At 54.4% G+C, this 16,592-nt stretch overlaps 1 protein-coding gene across 4 annotated transcripts; it reads right to left on the bottom strand.

Annotated features, from left to right (window-relative positions):
- Positions 1-1,668: 1,668 nt before the first annotated feature.
- DHCR7 (7-dehydrocholesterol reductase) lies at positions 1,669-16,075 on the bottom strand. 4 transcript variants are annotated; one of them, XM_017887225.1, is made up of 9 exons: positions 15,911-16,075; positions 15,208-15,332; positions 12,468-12,571; positions 11,608-11,830; positions 9,643-9,733; positions 8,604-8,817; positions 6,173-6,377; positions 5,124-5,255; positions 1,669-3,119 (listed from the first exon to the last, which is right to left on the bottom strand). In XM_017887225.1, the coding sequence occupies exons 3-9, from the start codon at positions 12,563-12,565 to the stop codon at positions 2,655-2,657; spliced, it is 1,428 nt and encodes a 475-aa protein (XP_017742714.1). In that variant the 5' UTR covers positions 12,566-12,571; positions 15,208-15,332; positions 15,911-16,075; the 3' UTR covers positions 1,669-2,654. The 4 variants fall into 4 exon arrangements, with proteins under 4 accessions (XP_017742714.1, XP_017742729.1, XP_017742723.1 ...); XM_017887240.1 differs by having other exon boundaries at positions 15,934-16,072; XM_017887234.1 differs by having other exon boundaries at positions 15,960-16,049.
- Between the last annotated feature and the right edge of the window lie 517 nt (positions 16,076-16,592).

Consider the following 16,592-nt stretch of genomic DNA (forward strand, 5'->3'; position numbering starts at 1 on the left):
ATTTGGCCTCTACCAGTTGCTACTTCTGTCATTTGGGATGAGTTGCTTCAAACCCCAGGCCTCAGTTTCCCAAGAAGTCAGCTCTGCCATCAAAGACAGTGCCCGCAATCTGCCCAGCTCCTCCCAGGACAGAGGTATGTGCTGAGTTTGTTAAGATTGTTAAACATGGACCAGAAAGCAGATCTGCTGAAGCCAACAGCAAGCAGGGTGGTTTCTGACAAAGGCCTCGCCTCGCTTTCCAAGGCTGAGGTGGGGGAGGGTGGGGTGTGTCAGGATTAAATCTACTCAAGGGAAAATAGCCTCTCTGAATGTGCCCACTGGATTCCTGCACTGACCCTGTCCTAGGGTACCGGATGCCTGCCCCTTATCAGTGGGCAGTGCCATGCCCCGTACAGCACAGGTCAGATGGCCCTGGCAGTCGATCTGAGCTGCCCTTCACTCTGGAAGGGGACAAAAGCCAGGCCAGCTTCCCAGGGAGCAGGCACTGTGGCTTCACTGGGAACAGAATGCACTTTGTACCTGGAGAATGGTAGAGGCTGGCACCGTCTAATCTGAGCTCTTGGGTCACCCTGTTCTTGCCCAGAGAGAAGCTGGTTCCATCTGAGGACGAGTGAGGGCAGACGTGTCTGGTGGGACAGAGCCTGGGTCACAGCCTTGCATCTGCAGAACCCACTGTGCAAACACACGGCGTATGGAAGAGGAACCTGCAGCCCAGCGCAAAGCTGCTCAAACAGAAACCAAACCAAAAGCAACTCTCGGCCAATTGAGACAGGTCCACATCTGAACCGAGAGCTCGCCCGCCAGGTTGGCCTGGGAAGCCCTTCTCACATCAAGGCAGGAAGATAATAATGACCCTCATCCTTCAAAAGAGGAAGCTGAGACACAGAAAGGGTAGGTCCGCTCAAGGTCATGCAGCTCTTAAATGCTGGGGCCAGGATTCCAATGCAGGCAAGGAGGCCCAGATCTGAGCTCACAGCGACCACACCCCAGCCTCTGTGAAATGAATTTACTCAACGTCTGGGAAAAAAAGGCAGGGTCTACTCCGCTCAGAGCCACGCAGGGCAGTGTGCTCCCATCTCCCCGGCATTTGAGTCACTCTCGTGGTGTGTGTCCAGCACAGACGCCCGGGACCCCTGAGGCCCATATCCTCCAACAGGTAGCGGTGGGGCCTGGTGCACGAACGCTGGGGCTCCGCAGTCAGCCTGGGTCACAGTTCCAATGCCCTCCAGGCTGTCTGGGAGGCCGCCTAGCTGTGGGATCAGTTCTCATGCGAAGCAATGAAGCCACTCTGAGCTTGGCCCTCTGCCCTGGCATGGGCACTGGGCTGCCTGTGTGAAACTCTCGTTTCTCCAGGTGCAAGACAAACCTGGCACTTTCTTTCTGGCTTCTCCGTTCACTTGCTGGGGACAGGGGGCCAAGCCTGGTTTCATCTCCTTGGGGAACGGAACACTCTCCACATCCAACCTGAAAACAGCCCCAGCAAAGGGCTGAGGCAGGAGAGAGAGGGGCAGGGTGGCGCCATGCACCCATGGGCACCCAACGCTTTGATGCTGCACCCAAGCGTCTCTCTCGGACACCCCTTCTCATACCGGAAACAGAGCCCGCATATACCAGTCAGACCTGCGGTCAGGCCCATTCACGAGTCAGAAACCACACAGCCATTTATTCGAACAGGGAAAGTTTAATATAAAGATGAACTCTACTCAGAGCACAAAGTTTAAAAAGAGCTTCACACAACACCCTAGGGATGAGGGAGAATGCCCCAGGTAACAAAGCACAGAAAAGGAGGTGCCCTGCCGAGGCCGGGACTGAGACCTCCTCGCTGAAGAAGGTGTGGGAGGCCCCCGAGGGTGAAGTTCCCTGGGTTGCTCAAGCCAGAGTCCGCGCACAGTCACCGGGCAAGCAGAAAATTCTTTCGAGAAGGTGGGCGCTCACAGGGAATCGGGGAGCAGAGCCCACTCGCCTTACACCTGAAAGGCCACAGTCGGTGCTGGGACCTCTCTGAGGTCTGCAGACTCCAGGCAGAGCGCCCCTGGATGTCTGCCGAGCACCCCTGGTAGCTGTGCAGCAGGAGCAAGAAGGAAATGACATGAAAGCCCCTTTCTCCCCAGCGCCCCAGTTCAACACCATGCACGCTACCAAGGAGAAACGGTGCACGGGCCCCGCCCACGACTGCAGAGCAGGCAGGGGAGGGGGGATCTGCAGCTGAAAGGCAATACATGGATAACCCACACACCCCACTCCCACTGTTATTTAGCAAGAATAAATGCAGCCTAATGACAGGGCATGGGAAGACTGCTCAGCAGCAGACACCAGCGTGGGCAGAGTGTAGTGCGGCCTGGGCTCCTAATACAGGTAAATTGTCTCCAAAGGACTACTAAAGGTGACCGGGTAATCCTCCTGCCCTAGAGACACTGATGAGGGAAAATCCGTCTGTGCTGGCAATATGGCAGTGGTGGACACTCGGAATTCCCTTGAAGGCAAAAGCAAGGAACAGAGCGTTATGCACTGCACACCTGCCAAGTGCCGGGCTCTCTCCAGTTTACAGATGAAGAAACTGAGGCTCCTACAGTTGGAGCTGGGATGCCAGCCCCCATGGACCTGGCAGAACATGCTTTTGACAGCCCCGCAGGGCTTCTCCCTAGGGCGCTCCCTTAGAAGATTCCAGGCAGCAGGCGGTAAGGCACGGCCGCGGTGTAACGCTCCCAGTCCCGGCCGTACTTGCTGGCGCAGCGGTGCTCATCCCGGAGGCAGCGATGGGTCAGCAGGATGGCCATGTAGATGATGTAGAAGTAGGGCAGCAGGTGGCCGCCGCCGCAGGCCAGGCAGTAGGCCAGGCTGCCCATCAGGTCGCCGACATAGTTGAAGTGGCGGGCCACGCCCCAGAAGCCTGACACCAGCAGCTTGCTGTGGTGCCTCTGCCCATCTGCAGACATGTAGGAGCACTCGATGACCTTTGGCTTCTTGCCCCAGATGAGGCAGCGCCCATCCGTGCGGCGGAAGAGGTCCTTCTGGTGGTTGGCCACCCGGAAGATGTAGTAACCCACCAGGCCCAGCAGCAGGACGCCCATGGCATGCGGGGTGGACAGCTGTACGGGGTGGTACACCAAGTACAGACCCTGGGGGATGAGGGGGAAGGGGTCAAGCGGTGCTTTGCCCAGGGAGAGGACAGGAGTGTGGGCTCGGGCGCCCGGCTGCCTGGGGTCGAACCGCAGCTCTGCCTCTGACACGCCTTGCCTCAATGTTCTCTTCTGTGAATAAAAGCACTTACCTCGAGGGCTATTGTGGGTATTAAATGAGTAACTCTACCTGCCTTCTACCTGTCTATGTGTGTGTATGTGTGTGTATATACACCCCCTATATATGACATGTAGTATAAATATCAAACATATAACAGTATTAAAAATATAATCTGAATTTAATATTGTGATGGTCAATTTAACGTGTCCACTTGGCCAGGCCACTGTTCCCAGATATTTCATCAAACACTAGTCTGGTTGTAAAGGCATTTTTCAGATGAGATTCACAAATCAGTCGACCAGGCAGAGCGCATGACCCTTCACAATGGGGGTGGGCCTCATCCAGTCAGTTGAAGGCCTTAAGAAACAGAAGATCCACCTTCCCCAAAGAAGAGGGAATCTGCTAAAAAGTGGCCTTCTGACCACCCACAGTGGCTCACTCCGGCCACACACAGTGGCTCACGCCTGTAATCCCAGCACTTTGGGAGGCTGAGGCAGGTGGATCACAAGGTCAGGAGTTTGAGACCAGCCTGACTAACGTGGTAAAATCCCATCTCCACTAAAAATACAAAAATTAGCCAGGCGTGGTGGCGTGCACCTGTAATCCAGGCTACTTGGGAGGCTGAGGCAGGAGAATCGCTTGAACCCAGGAGGTGGAGGTTGCAGTGAGCCAAGATCACACCACTGCAGTCTAGCCTGGGTGACAGAACGAGACTCCGTTTCCAAAAAAAAAAAAAAAAAAAAAGTGGCCTTCTATTTAAGTGTAGCATCAACTCTTCCCTGGGCCTCCAGGCTGCCCTGAAGCCACCCTTCAATCACGTGAGTTGAAAAATACATCCCTTTCTTACACGTATCCCCTCCACCCTTCCATTGATTCTGTTTCTCCGGAGAAGACTAATACAAATGCAGTATAAAAAATGTACATACATCTCAAGACACACACAGAGGCTAAAGCAAGTAAGCGCTATTATATAGTGGGACCTATTGCTACGTTTTCACATCCCTGGAAAATGGAGTTTATAAAACCAGGGAACCAGCAGGCCTGCAGACAGCCATGTGGAGAAATGGGGCCGGGTGGGCCATGCGGAGACTCCAAGGACCTGGTATGAGCACGGGGCCAGCTGGGGCTCTGCACCCTCCACCTGGTACTGGCCCTCTCTGCTGTGAGCGTCTCCAGGACACCCACACCTCCATCCCACAGGACTGGCTGTCACAGGTGAGGCCGGGCCTGTCACATCCTGAACAGGTGACAGCCTTTCCACGTTGGTTCTCTCCACTTGTGCACAGCCTCCTGGGGCAGGGGCTGCTAAGCAAGTGCCCTGGGGTGAGTTATTTCTGTCCCTAGGGGGCTCCTTGCTCTTGAAATGGGCAGATGGCATCCTGCATAGGATGCGGGACCAGATGCCACCTGGTATCCCTTACCTGGGAGCCCAGCATTTCTCCCAAATCAGAGCAGGGCTGCTCTCGTTGAGCTGGGAGGGAAGTGGGGGGCTTGATGCTAATGACAAGGCCACTCGCTGTCCCCCACTGTCTTGGAACCCCCAGGGCAGCCCTGCCCCAGTGCCCAGCACATCCTAGGAGGCAGGAATAAAGAGGACACCTGCTGCCAGCACCCGCACTGACCCACCTCCACCTCAGCTGCCCCATCTAGCCCTAAGCCGGCATCTGCCCTACTTTGCAGATGTTGGGGACATGCTCAAGGTCACCTCCCTGGCTGGTGGCCCAAGGCGGCCAAGCTGGCTAATACACGAGGCCTTCCCTTCTTCCTAGAAACAGAAAGCAGCTTTGGCGCCCCCAAGGACAGATGCTTCTGCAAGGAGAAAGCTTAGCATGTGTCTGCCAAATGCCCCGCTGAGCCGGCCCCCGCCCTGCCCACCTCCTCACCTGCAGCGTGTAAAGGTAAGGCAGCCAGACACAGTCACCCCAGCCCAGGTACCACCCGAAGTGGTCATGGCAGATGTCAATGGTCTTTAGGTACCAGGTTTCGTTCCAGAAGAAGTCAATCACGTAGATGGCCTGCAAGACAGAAGCAGCCGCTGACTGCCCCCCGCCCTCCTGGGGCCCAGATGGGCCTCGGGGAAATCACACTCAACACAGATGCAGGAAGGGGCGCTTGGGGAGCGGCTGAGCAGCTTCCTCACTGTGTAGCTGGGGCTGTTCCTGCCTGGGACATGGGCAGGGGTAAGGGTGTCCTTGTCCTCAGAGCCACCCCAAGCCCATGGCCCTGGCATCTCTTCCAGCCCAGGTTCTCAGGGCCTGCAACGGCGCATGCCAAGGGGAAGGGATACATTCATCCCAACCAGGTCAACCTCCTGCCTGAGCAATGTCAGCAGATCCTGACCAGCCTCCTTCACCCTCTAGGGCCCTTCTAGCCAGCTCCCACCAGCTCGCTGGGTGACGCTTTTAAACACACCTGATCCCTGCCACCCTGCACCCCAGCTCAGCACACACTTTCCGGGTCTTGCTGCTTTTAAGATAAAGAAGACGATTTCCATAAGGCCTCCAGCCTCACCTGCCTCCGAGCTCCTGAACGCTCCCTGCATAGGATGCGGGACGTTCCTGAGTGTCCCAGACTTGCCACCCTCTCTCCCTACAGGGGGTGCCTGGAGCACGCCGTCTTGCCTCCACTCTACCAGGTTAACTCCCACGCACCCCCAGATTCTACCCAGGTGTAATCCCCAAGGGAGACCTTCCCGGACCATGCCTGGCTGCGTAGAACCTGCCTCCTCCCCTCCCAGGGCTGGCAGAGACAGGCACCCAGGATGGCTTCCTTCACCACATGCTCTCCGGCCGCTTCCTGGTGACACCTGGGGAGGGCGGCTGACTCTCTTTTACAAGCGGTAGATTAAGGTCATGGAAACACGCTCCGGCTCTTGGGTTTCCCCAGAGCCCGCCACTATCGGCGTTCCACCCTCTCCAGCCATGACAGGCACCTGCAGGACGTTGACCAGGACCATGGCGTTGGTCACGTGGCCGTGGAGCTCCCGCTGCTTTGCTGCGAAGGACAGGTTGATGAGCGTCCAGGCGACGATCCCAGGGCGCCCATTGAAGAACAGCTTGAAGTCAAACCACTTCCCGATCCGAGGGTTAAACTCGACGCCCATCATGTAGTTGTAAAAGAAATTGCCTGTGAATTTGCTTGAAAATATAAATAAAAGATACATTTAGTGGATGAGCATATCTCACAAGAGGGGACCACCTTGCTGGGTGAGAGACCAGCACTGGCCCAGGGTCCTAAAGGGTAACATGAGACGGCAGAGGCTGGCCACGAGCCGCCGGGACCCCCACGGCTGGAATGCCTCAGCTGGCTGGTTCCGGGCACCTCGTTCATTCTCCTTTGTGTTCAGCTGCTGCTCAGCAGAGCCATCCTTAGCAGAAGCCCCTGGGCACCTGCTCCGCGCCCGGGAGGGTGGGAGACTGGCTCTGGGCTGGTACCTGGGCTTCTCTCTACCCTTCTCCAGATGCCCTTAATGCATGGCACAGGTGAGCCAAAGAACTGGCTCAACTGCACTGAGATTACGTTCTGGGGCCCAAGCACGTGGTTTGAAGTAGACTCAGAGCATGTGGGTCCTCATGGGTGAGTGACATGATAAATCACGCCAACGTAGAGAATGACAAACGCACCCTGGGCCCGGCTTCCAGCATGTGCAGGACAAGTTCTTTGACCAGTTACCTGAATCCCCCAATCCCTGGAGGGCCAGAGCATCAGCTGAGATAACCCCTGTGGAGACCCTGGCTTGGTCTAGCTGGCTGCGGACACAGAGCAATTTCTGTGTTAACTAGAAAATCCTATTTTCACGTCTAGTTCCCTCAGGTAGGGTTAAGTAGCAAAAAACAAAACACACAAAGTCCACAGCCATTGACATGACTATAAGGTGGCAAGGATGATCTAAAGGAGCCATTGAAGGCCAGGCTCATTATCTGATAACACACAAGCTACAAAGTGTCATCCTCCAGAAACACTTCCCAAAAGCCTAGGCATAAACCACACTGTGGTTTTTTGGATCCCCGAAACTGAACTGTAAGTCCCACTGCCTACAAGTGTCCACAAGAGAATCCCACCAAACATTGGTTTATGATAGATGGATGGATGGATGGATGGATGGATGGATAAGAGGGTGAGTGGGTGGAAGGATGGATGAATGGGATGGGAAGAGGAGCAGGTGAATGGATAAATGATAGGCAGGGTTGAGCTGGGGCACAGGGTGGCAGGGATCAGGTGTGTTCAGAAGCGTCACCCAGGGAACCGGAGGGAGCCAGCTAGGAGGGCCTGAGATGGTAAGGGAGGCCGGTCAGGAGCTGCAGACATTGCTCAGGCAGGAGGTTGACCTGGATGGGATGAATGCATCCCTTCCCCTCAGCACACGCCATTACAGGCCCTGATAGAGTGGATGGATGGGTAGGTGGATGGATGACGGGCAGGTGGATGGGTGGGTGGCTAGATGTGTAGGTGTATGGGTAGGTGGATGGACAAATGGATGACAGGTGGGTAGACGGATGGGGTGGAGGGTGGATGGGCAGGTGGATGAGACGGATGATGGATGGTTGGGTGGGTAGGTGGATGGATGGGGAGATGGGCAGGTGGATGGGTGGGTGGCTAGATGTGTAGGTGGGTGGGTAGGTGGATGGGCAGATGGATGAATGGATGATGGGAGGGTAGGGATGGGATGATGGGTGGGTGCATGGGGATAGGTGATTGTATGAGGGCGGTAGGTGGATGATGCATTGGCTAGGCAGCGGTGAATGGGATGGAGATGGATGTTAGATGCTGGATGGGGTGAGTGGGCTGAATGGGAATGGGGTGATGGGTGGGTGGCATGGCATGCGGTGAGTATGTTAGCGTGAACTGGTGGATGGCGTGGGTGGGTGGGGAGGATGCGGCAGGTGCAAGGACAGACAGATGACTGGCTGACCGCTGTCCAGCCAAGGCTTCCATGAGAATGGGTACAAGCCAGCAGGGCTCTCCTGGGAAGCTGTTACATTAAAGCCACAGGGACAACAAGACTCTTCACGAAGCTTGTTCTGGGCCTCACTAGCTAATCCAAAGGAAGAGGCAATGGGCTGCCAGTGCCCCCAGCCAGAAGTTCTTCCTGGCTTCCCTACCCCCACGCCAGCCCTAAAGACAATGACTTGGTCACCACATCTGACCTGGCCATCTTCAGCTGCATTCTTGCCAAGGCTGGAGAAGCCAGTAAACATTCAGAAAGGATGTTCCCCAGGGTGAAGCAAGTTCCATCCCCTCCTCCTCTTCCATGGATTCTCAGTGCTCAGGGCTTTACAACTACCTGCCCCAGGCAGCAAGAAAGGCCAGGGGTGGAAGTTTCCACTTTCCACATCAGGCTGGACCCGCTGCTAAGAACGTACCAGTCTCTGGCACTGGTGGGGAAGAAGTAGCCCTTGACCATGGCGAAGGTGGAGACGGCATAGCCAAGGATGTTGGCACACCACAGCAATGGGATCCAGTTGTCGAAGATGATGGTGGGCGAGAACCAGGACAGGAGATGAGCGTTTGCAAACCAGAGCAGGTGCGTGAGGAGCCAGGCTTGCAGGCCGTTGATCTGATACTTGTTCACAACCCCTGCAGACGAAGGATTCAGAAATCAAGGTGCTTTGCCAGCCTGTAGTGAGGAGCTTGGCTGGGCTGAAGCATGCCTGGCGGGGGCTCTGGTCACTTTCTGGGCCTCTACTGCTGCAGACCCTCGTCCGGAGCCCCAGGCACCATCTCTGAGGCCCCTACACCCTTGGCCAAGGAACTGTCTGCTCCTCCTAATTCCTGGGAAGAGGGAGAGGAGGCTGAGTCCATCCTTTGGTTCTGCATCATGCTAACTGACCATAGGCTGAGTGACAGGTGCGCAGTCTGACAGGGAGGTCAGGGCCGAGGGGCAGAAGCAAGTGAGGATGCCCCTGTGGTGTCCCTGGTCCCATCTGTAATTGTTGGGGAGCGCCTCAGCCCACCCCCCACCCCAAAAACAGGGAGTCTCTCAGGGCAGAGTCGGGGTGAGGTTCCAGTCTGCACCCACATGGGAGGCATGAAGCCAGGCTCCTCATGGGTTCTCAATGATGGCGAGGAATGAACAGACAAGGTCTCCCACGGACAGCCCAGAGGAAGGCACGGTGGTCTCTGCAGGAAGCTCCATGGGCCCAGCGCATCCCCTGCTATGGGGCTGGAAAGAAGCTGGACCCATCCATTCCCTCCTTACCCAGGAAAGTGATTTCTAATCTGGGTGTGGGATGGCCCCAGCTGCCCTCAATGGTTTTGAGGACTGCTGCTGTGAAAAATCCAAGCAAAATGGATTTCTATCCTGTGACAAGTCTTAGTGATGAAGCAGTGTGGGGAAGGACAGGTCCCTGAGAGGAAGGGCCAGGAACGGGAGCCTGGGGAGGGTGAAGGGGAGGCGGCTACCTGCAGGGGTCACAGCCCCCTCCTGGATGCCTCCTACGTAGCCAGGTAGAAACTTATGGCAGAAGTCAGGGAGAGACGTGTACAGAAGCACCTGAAACACACAAGCAGCCTGATCACCCCCTGCAAAGGGGGACACATAGCAGGAACATGAGAATCACAATCATAGTCTTTTTCTTCCCAAAGCATTTATGGCTCCTGGAAGCTCACACTGCTGGGCTGTGGGTTTTGAAGGGGGTTCTGAGACAATAAACTCATCAACCAGGGAAGGTGCCAATGTGTTCTCCCCCAGGGCTCCATTCGCCCCTCAGGAGAGGGCACAGATCCCTCCCAGTCACCTCTAAAAATGGAGAATCCCACAAAATTCACCTTTTTTTTGATACATAAATCTATTTTTTGAGATGACGTCTTGCTCTACCACCCAGGCTGGAGTGCAGTGGTGCAGTCATAGCTCACTGCAGCGTTGACCTCCTGAGCTCAAGTGATCCTTCCACTTCAGCCTCCCAAGTAGCCAGGATTACAGGTGTGCACCACCACACCTGGCTAAAATTCACCCTTTTAAAGTGCACAATTGGCCGGGCGCGGTGGCTCAAGCCTGTAATCCCAGCACTTTGGGAGGCCGAGACGGGCGGATCACGAGGTCAGGAGATCGAGACCATCCTGGCTAACACGGTGAAACCCCGTCTCTACTAAAAAATACAAAAAACTAGCCGGGCGAGGTGGCGGGCGCCTGTAATCCCAGCTACTCCAGAGGCTGAGGCAGGAGAATGGTGTAAACCCGGGAGGCGGAGCTTGCAGTGAGCTGAGATCCGGCCACTGCACTCCAGACTGGGCGACAGAGCAAGACTCCGTCTCAAAAAAATAAAATAAAATAAAATAAAGTGCACAATTCAGCAGCAGTTAGCACATTTACATCACTGGTTGTACACCCATCACTGCTAATTCCAGAATTTTTCATCACCATAAAAGAAAATGTTGTTCCCCTCCACAGTCATTCTGAGTTCCCTGTCCCTGCTGCCCCGGCTGCCACTGAGCTTTCTGCCTCTGTGGATTTGCCTGTGCTGGGCATTGCATATACATGGAACCACACGGTATGCGGCCTCTGACTGGCTTCTCTCGCTCAGCGCTGTCTTCAACGGTCATCTGCCTAGTGGCATCAGAGCTTCATTCCCTTCCACTGCCAAATAGTGTCCCACAGTGGGCACAGTGTTCTCTGTCCTGTGTGTCCATTCATCTACTGATGGACAGGTGGGTTCCTGCTCTGTGTCTATTTGTGATTCACACTGCCCTTGTTCATTCAAAGGGACCAAGAGATCTGAACTGAGAAGTATTCTGGAGCCCAAAAGCTTGGACCCTGCGGAGAAACAGCTAATCAGAATCTGAGCCTTCCTCCCTCCCAGGAGGGAAAACCCAGGCCTGTCTCTTTCTAGCACCGTTTCCCTGGAAACCTTTTCCTGGGTTCAGGCAATCAGTACCACCCCTGTGTGTGCCAGGTTTACAACAATCCCTTCCTGGAACTCCCTCTGGACCGGGAAGCCAGTGGGGACACCACAGAGCTGAGAACATCCTGGATCTCGACTGCCTGTGGGGAAACACAGCCCTGCCTCGTGAGTGGCATCTCATGACTGAGAGCGTCCCTTTGGGGACTGAGATGCTCCTTTCCAGACCTGGTGCAAGACATGACTCCTGCTGACTATGGGGCTTCCTCGGGCCAGCCCTGCCCTCCCACCGGATTTTGCTCCTATCCTCAGTTTGTCCCTGCAGAGCTGGGCGTGCCCAGCAACTGCATGCAGGCATGCCGTGAAGGTGTATCGAACACTGCTGTGACAGGTGCCTTCTGCCTGACATCTGAGGATGAATCTGAACACACCAGGGAATGCCCTGCTGGGTCCCGGGAACCCAGATGTCAACCTGAGTGGGCACACTCCCCACCTGCTGTGCCCCGACCCCAGGGCAGGGGCTGCTGACCTGGAAGGTGACCCACAAGGTATAGAGCTGGGCGGCTTTCCTCGTTATAGGTGGAGTCTTGGCCCAGATGTCTGACAGCCGAGCACGCCCGGTAGCGATGTCCACCACGGGGCCGGTCAGGGCGCAGCTGTACTGGTCACACGCCATGATGAAGTAGTAGACGATGAAGGGTGCGCACAGCAGTAGGAAGATGATGCTCCCCAGTGAAAACCAGTCCACCTCCCTGCGAGGACAGATGCAGGCAGTCACACGGGGGCCCATCCGCCCCGGGCCCCACCAGGACCCTAAGAGGCTCTTGTGTGGAGGACCTGTTACTCAAACCCACCAGCACCCCATGAGAGAAGGCATCAGCTCCTAGCATGGGCCCTCCTTGCAGGCAAGGAAGCCACTCAACATGCCTGCTTTACTGTGGTTGATTAACTGGTGGCACAACCTGTGGCCCCCACGGAAGGCCCAGAGCTCAGAATATGAGTGCAGGTAGGTTTTTCACAACCACCAAGGCCAGTGGTTTCCCTAGTTTCAGGCCGGAGAGGACACTCGCCCCACACGAAGTCCCCATGGCTCCATGGCGAAATGGGAGCTGTGACAACAGGTCATACTCCAGGGTGGTGGGAAGGCCCCAGCTGCTCTTTAAGCCCATATCTTTTTTTCTACGTTGTTGGCTGACCATGATTTCTAGTTTCTTTTTCTAATTCCTTACTTTATAAAGTGGGAAACTGCTTACCTTTCATTAGTCTTGACAAAAAAAAAATTTGTTTTCTTTTAAATAGGTCTTTCATTCCTTTGGGTCCATTCCAAAAGCTGGAAAGTTCTGAGACCACACTTTACATTCTAGCTGGGAGAACAGGCAAGATCCTTACCAGGCACGGCCCCACTGCCCTTGAGATGCAGTTCTGTCATTGGTGATGCTGTCTAGACTCTTGGCTTTGGGAATGTTGGGTTGTGATTTTGCAGCCATTGGGCCCTGCAAGAAGGAGAACCTTGCTAACATTGTCCCTCAAATAACAGACACCACCTTTCCCTGTTGCATCCACCACTGCTCCTGGGCCTGGCAGGGCTGGCCTCCTGTACACACCTTCCCGGTACCTTGTCCCTGACAGCAGATTCCATGCAGGGAAAAGATCATCTTGTCTTAGACTCTCTCCTCTGGACCCTGCAATCACCTCCCACCTGACCTTCCTATGGCTGCTCTTGCTAGTCTCAGTTCATTCTCCAAACATGGCACAATGCCCCTCCCTCTTACAGCACAAATTGGCTCCCGCCTCCCTCCTACATACCACTCTCCCCTATTCCTCTTGGCTCCAGGAACACAGGAGTCTTCACTCATCCTTAAACACAGTTAACTTCAACACAGTAAACTTAAACACAGTTTAAGTCGCCCGTGGCACTGACTTCCTCTGCTTAGAGCACATTTGCAGGTGTCCTTATTCAGGGCTCATGTAAAATGTCCCCTCCTTGGGAGATCTTCTCTCCCAGCCAATCTGAAGCAGCTGCTCCCCAGGTTCCCTGCCAAGGCCCTCCACTGGGTACTTACTTTTCTTAGTAACTCTCCCCGTCGCCTAGAGTATTCATTTGTGTGTGTGTATCGTCTGTCTCCCCTCACTAGAGTGTAAGTTTCCCAAGGGCAGAAATTGTGTGTCCTCCTCATTGTTCTACTACCAGGGCCTAGAACAGCTGCCCATATGGGGCCCTCAATAATCACCCTACAAAAAAAGGCGGAGAGAACACAGAATGTCTCTAGGTACCCACAGCTGCTCTACATGGTTATAATTTGGAGGAAGCAGGGACATCCCCACTTCCAGAACAAGTTCATAACTGTGAAACTTTAAAATATCAGAGATTTTTTTAAAAGATGCTCTTGAAAGCTTTTAGAGAAAACCAGGAGTAAAATCATGGTAGCCTTAGATTTCTCGACAGCAAGCTGGATTCTAGAAGACAATGATGAAAACTTCAAAATTCTGAGGAAAACTTTTTTGCAACCTAGAATTCTATTCCTATGAGAACTATTACTCAAAGACAAAAACAAAGGATCCAAGAAACTGGAGAACCAAGAGAGTTGCTGAAGCGATGTCCACAAAAGGGCATGGGCAAGTCCCAAGAGGACAGCTATGCAGCAGGACTAGCCAGAAACCAGACCACATTAGTACAAGATGAATGTCTAGGAAACAGAGGAAATGAAAATGATGAATTTTGTTGCATCCGAATGTGTAGGAAAATTATTGATATATGTGACAGCTCAGTTACAGCATCCAAAAAAAAAAAAAAAAATGAATGACAGATGCATAGAAACCTTACCAAATTAAAAAAAAAAAGCAAGGCAACTGTTAACTCCAGGAAAAATAAAAAGTCCATTATTATAGGACCTTACTTGGCTCAACAATGAATAATGGTAACTTTGTCATAACAATGTATTCTCTATTGATTATTGTACGTGCAGAAGGAAATTTGCAAAGTTAGGGGTGCTAAAAGTAAATTACTTAGAAATAAGTAGGTACATACAACAACACAAAAGTAGCTAAAAGAATGAAAAGTGTTTGCTGCTGGCAAGCAAGACTGTCGACGTGGGATGTGGTAGAGACTATTTCTTTGGAAGCCTTTTAACATTGATTATTTTAAAAATGTGAGCATGAACTACTTTAATAAAAATTTACACTCATTTAAAAAATTTCAATGATGAAAGACATTTTCCTTATGCAGTGTGAGAACTGCAGTAGCAGCACTTAATTCAATTTACACAAGTTAGTTTCTGAAGTTCCTATGATGTACAAAGCAGGACGAAGAGTTCTTGATGGGAAGAGACGGTGTCTCTCTACGGCCCCAAATACTGAATACAGAGCCTGGTGAGTGCCAGTCACTCTCCTTATATCTGTAAAATCAAAGTGGATGAAAGAAAACTGCTTCTGAGAAAAACTGACGTGCTAGTGAGTCTGATCTCAAGATCAGAGCCACCCGGACAAGCCAGCTTGTTTTAGACAGTTCCTCTCCCACAGGCTCTCATCAAGGTAAGATACAAGTTTAGTTTCTTCCCAACCAAAACTTACCAGCTCAGTGCCCCCACTCCCTCAGATCCCTAGTTTCCACACTGACTAGTGTTAATCCAGACCACCCACATGCACACTTGCCTTACAGGAAGGCTAAGTAGAATGGGGTGGCATTCTTCCTGCCCCAAGTCATGGATAAGCTACGAAGGAACAATGCCTGGTACCAACATTATCAATTATGCAAAATACCAGAAAATTGCAAAGGGTCAGAGGATGTGTAACCTCAGAACCAAAGTGTGAAAAAGCCACTGGGAGAATGTTGTCAAAAGGAATTAAAACAAGACCTAAGAAGTACTTTTAGCTTACTACAGAGTTCAGTCACCCAGGAGTCAGCTCTTTAGTCATAAGCATTGAGTTTTGCAACAAGTATCTAAGTAACATCCTTCCCAATAGATGGCTGGGAACAGACAAAGGGCAGGTGCCCTGGTATGTTGTACTTTACTCATAAGAGGCACAGACAGTCTGGGCATTCGAGAGCTGGTGGACCAGTCTGTCTGTACTTTCAACGCTGTGAAGCCATAGCCTGCGCCCAGAATCCAGGGCACTGAGACACACTTACCTCCAGCCTCTTGCCAAATAGTTTCACAGCAGAAGGGAAGTTTTCCTTCTTGAACTGGCCCCTTAAAAGTTTCTAGACACCTGTGCCCCAAATGCCTGCTTGATCCTTCTCAACCGGCTAAAGTCCTGCAGGGAACACAAAGATGAATAAGACCCCAGGGAGCTGACATTTCAGGAGAGGGCAGACGCTCAAGGTCCACAGTTGGAGTCAGGCAAGAGGCACAAGGTGAGCGCTCAGGGCTTCAACAGCCGCATGTCAGGTAGGGCGGCGGACAAGCCAGTCCCATCGCAGAGCTGCTGTGCCTGGCTCAGCACTGACAGAGAGGCGAACAACAGGTGGGGCAGGAGAAAGCGCCGCCGCGGAGCGCAGCACGGGGCCAGGAGCCGACCCCGGAGCCAGGCAGCCTTCGCCCGGGGAAGCTCCAGACCGCGCGGGGACAGAGCATCCCTCAGGGGCCGGCTCGTGGGGGAGGGGGGGACTATCCACGCCTCCGCCCCGCCTCCCCGGAGCCCCAGTTGCCCCTAGCCTGTGAGCCGGACCCTGTCCCCACTAGCGCGCGCAAGTCCCCGTCCCCACCTGCGCGCACGTCCCCTGCCCCTGACCCCACCCTCGCCCTGTGAGTGGGCACCTGCTCACCTGGGCACGCGCCCCTCACTGCGCACCCCTTCCCCTGGTCTCACCTGCGCACACCTCGGCCCCTCACCTGCGACCACCTCGGCACCTCACCTGCGACCACCTTCCCCTGGCCTCACCTGCGCACGCGCCCCTTAGCCTGCTCGCGCTGCTCCTCGCCGCCTACCCTCTAGCCAGGGGCCGGAGTCACCGGCAGGGCAGGGGTGCCCGCCCCCGGATGACGTCGGCGATTGCCCGCCAATCGAAGGCGAACCCCGGACGCCCGTCGGTCCCGCGCCCCGCGATTGGCCGAGACGCCTGAGCTGACTCCGGGCCCACCGCGCCCGCCACTCGGCAGCGGCCAGACTCGAGATTGACGGCCCAGGCCCCGCCCCGCCGCCCCTCCCCGGCCCCCGCGGGTGGGCGCAGCTTCCCGCGCTTGGTCTGGATCCGCTAGGACCAGCCGGGTGTGGGGCGGGGCGGGGAGGCCACGTGGGCCGCGTGGAGAACGTGCCAGGCTCATCACCTGGATGATCGTGCCTCAATTTCCTCCTCGGCAAATGGGGCTTCAGCGGCTCGCGATGCACATTGATGGAGCCTATGTCCAGGCGCCGGTGCACCGCCAGGAGCGAAATAGACACAGTCCTTGCTCCTAGGGCTTAAGTCCCGGGCGAAGAAAACGATCAGGTAAACACATGAATGTCAGGGAAGGCTCGCCGCTGGGAGACCGCCAAAGTGACCCGAGATGGAGTCCGGGTGGCCTGCTTATTAAG

This window comes from Rhinopithecus bieti, unplaced genomic scaffold (genome assembly GCF_001698545.2).
Source record: "Rhinopithecus bieti isolate Rb0 unplaced genomic scaffold, ASM169854v2 scaffold_1014, whole genome shotgun sequence".
NCBI classification, from domain to species: Eukaryota; Metazoa; Chordata; class Mammalia; order Primates; family Cercopithecidae; genus Rhinopithecus; species Rhinopithecus bieti.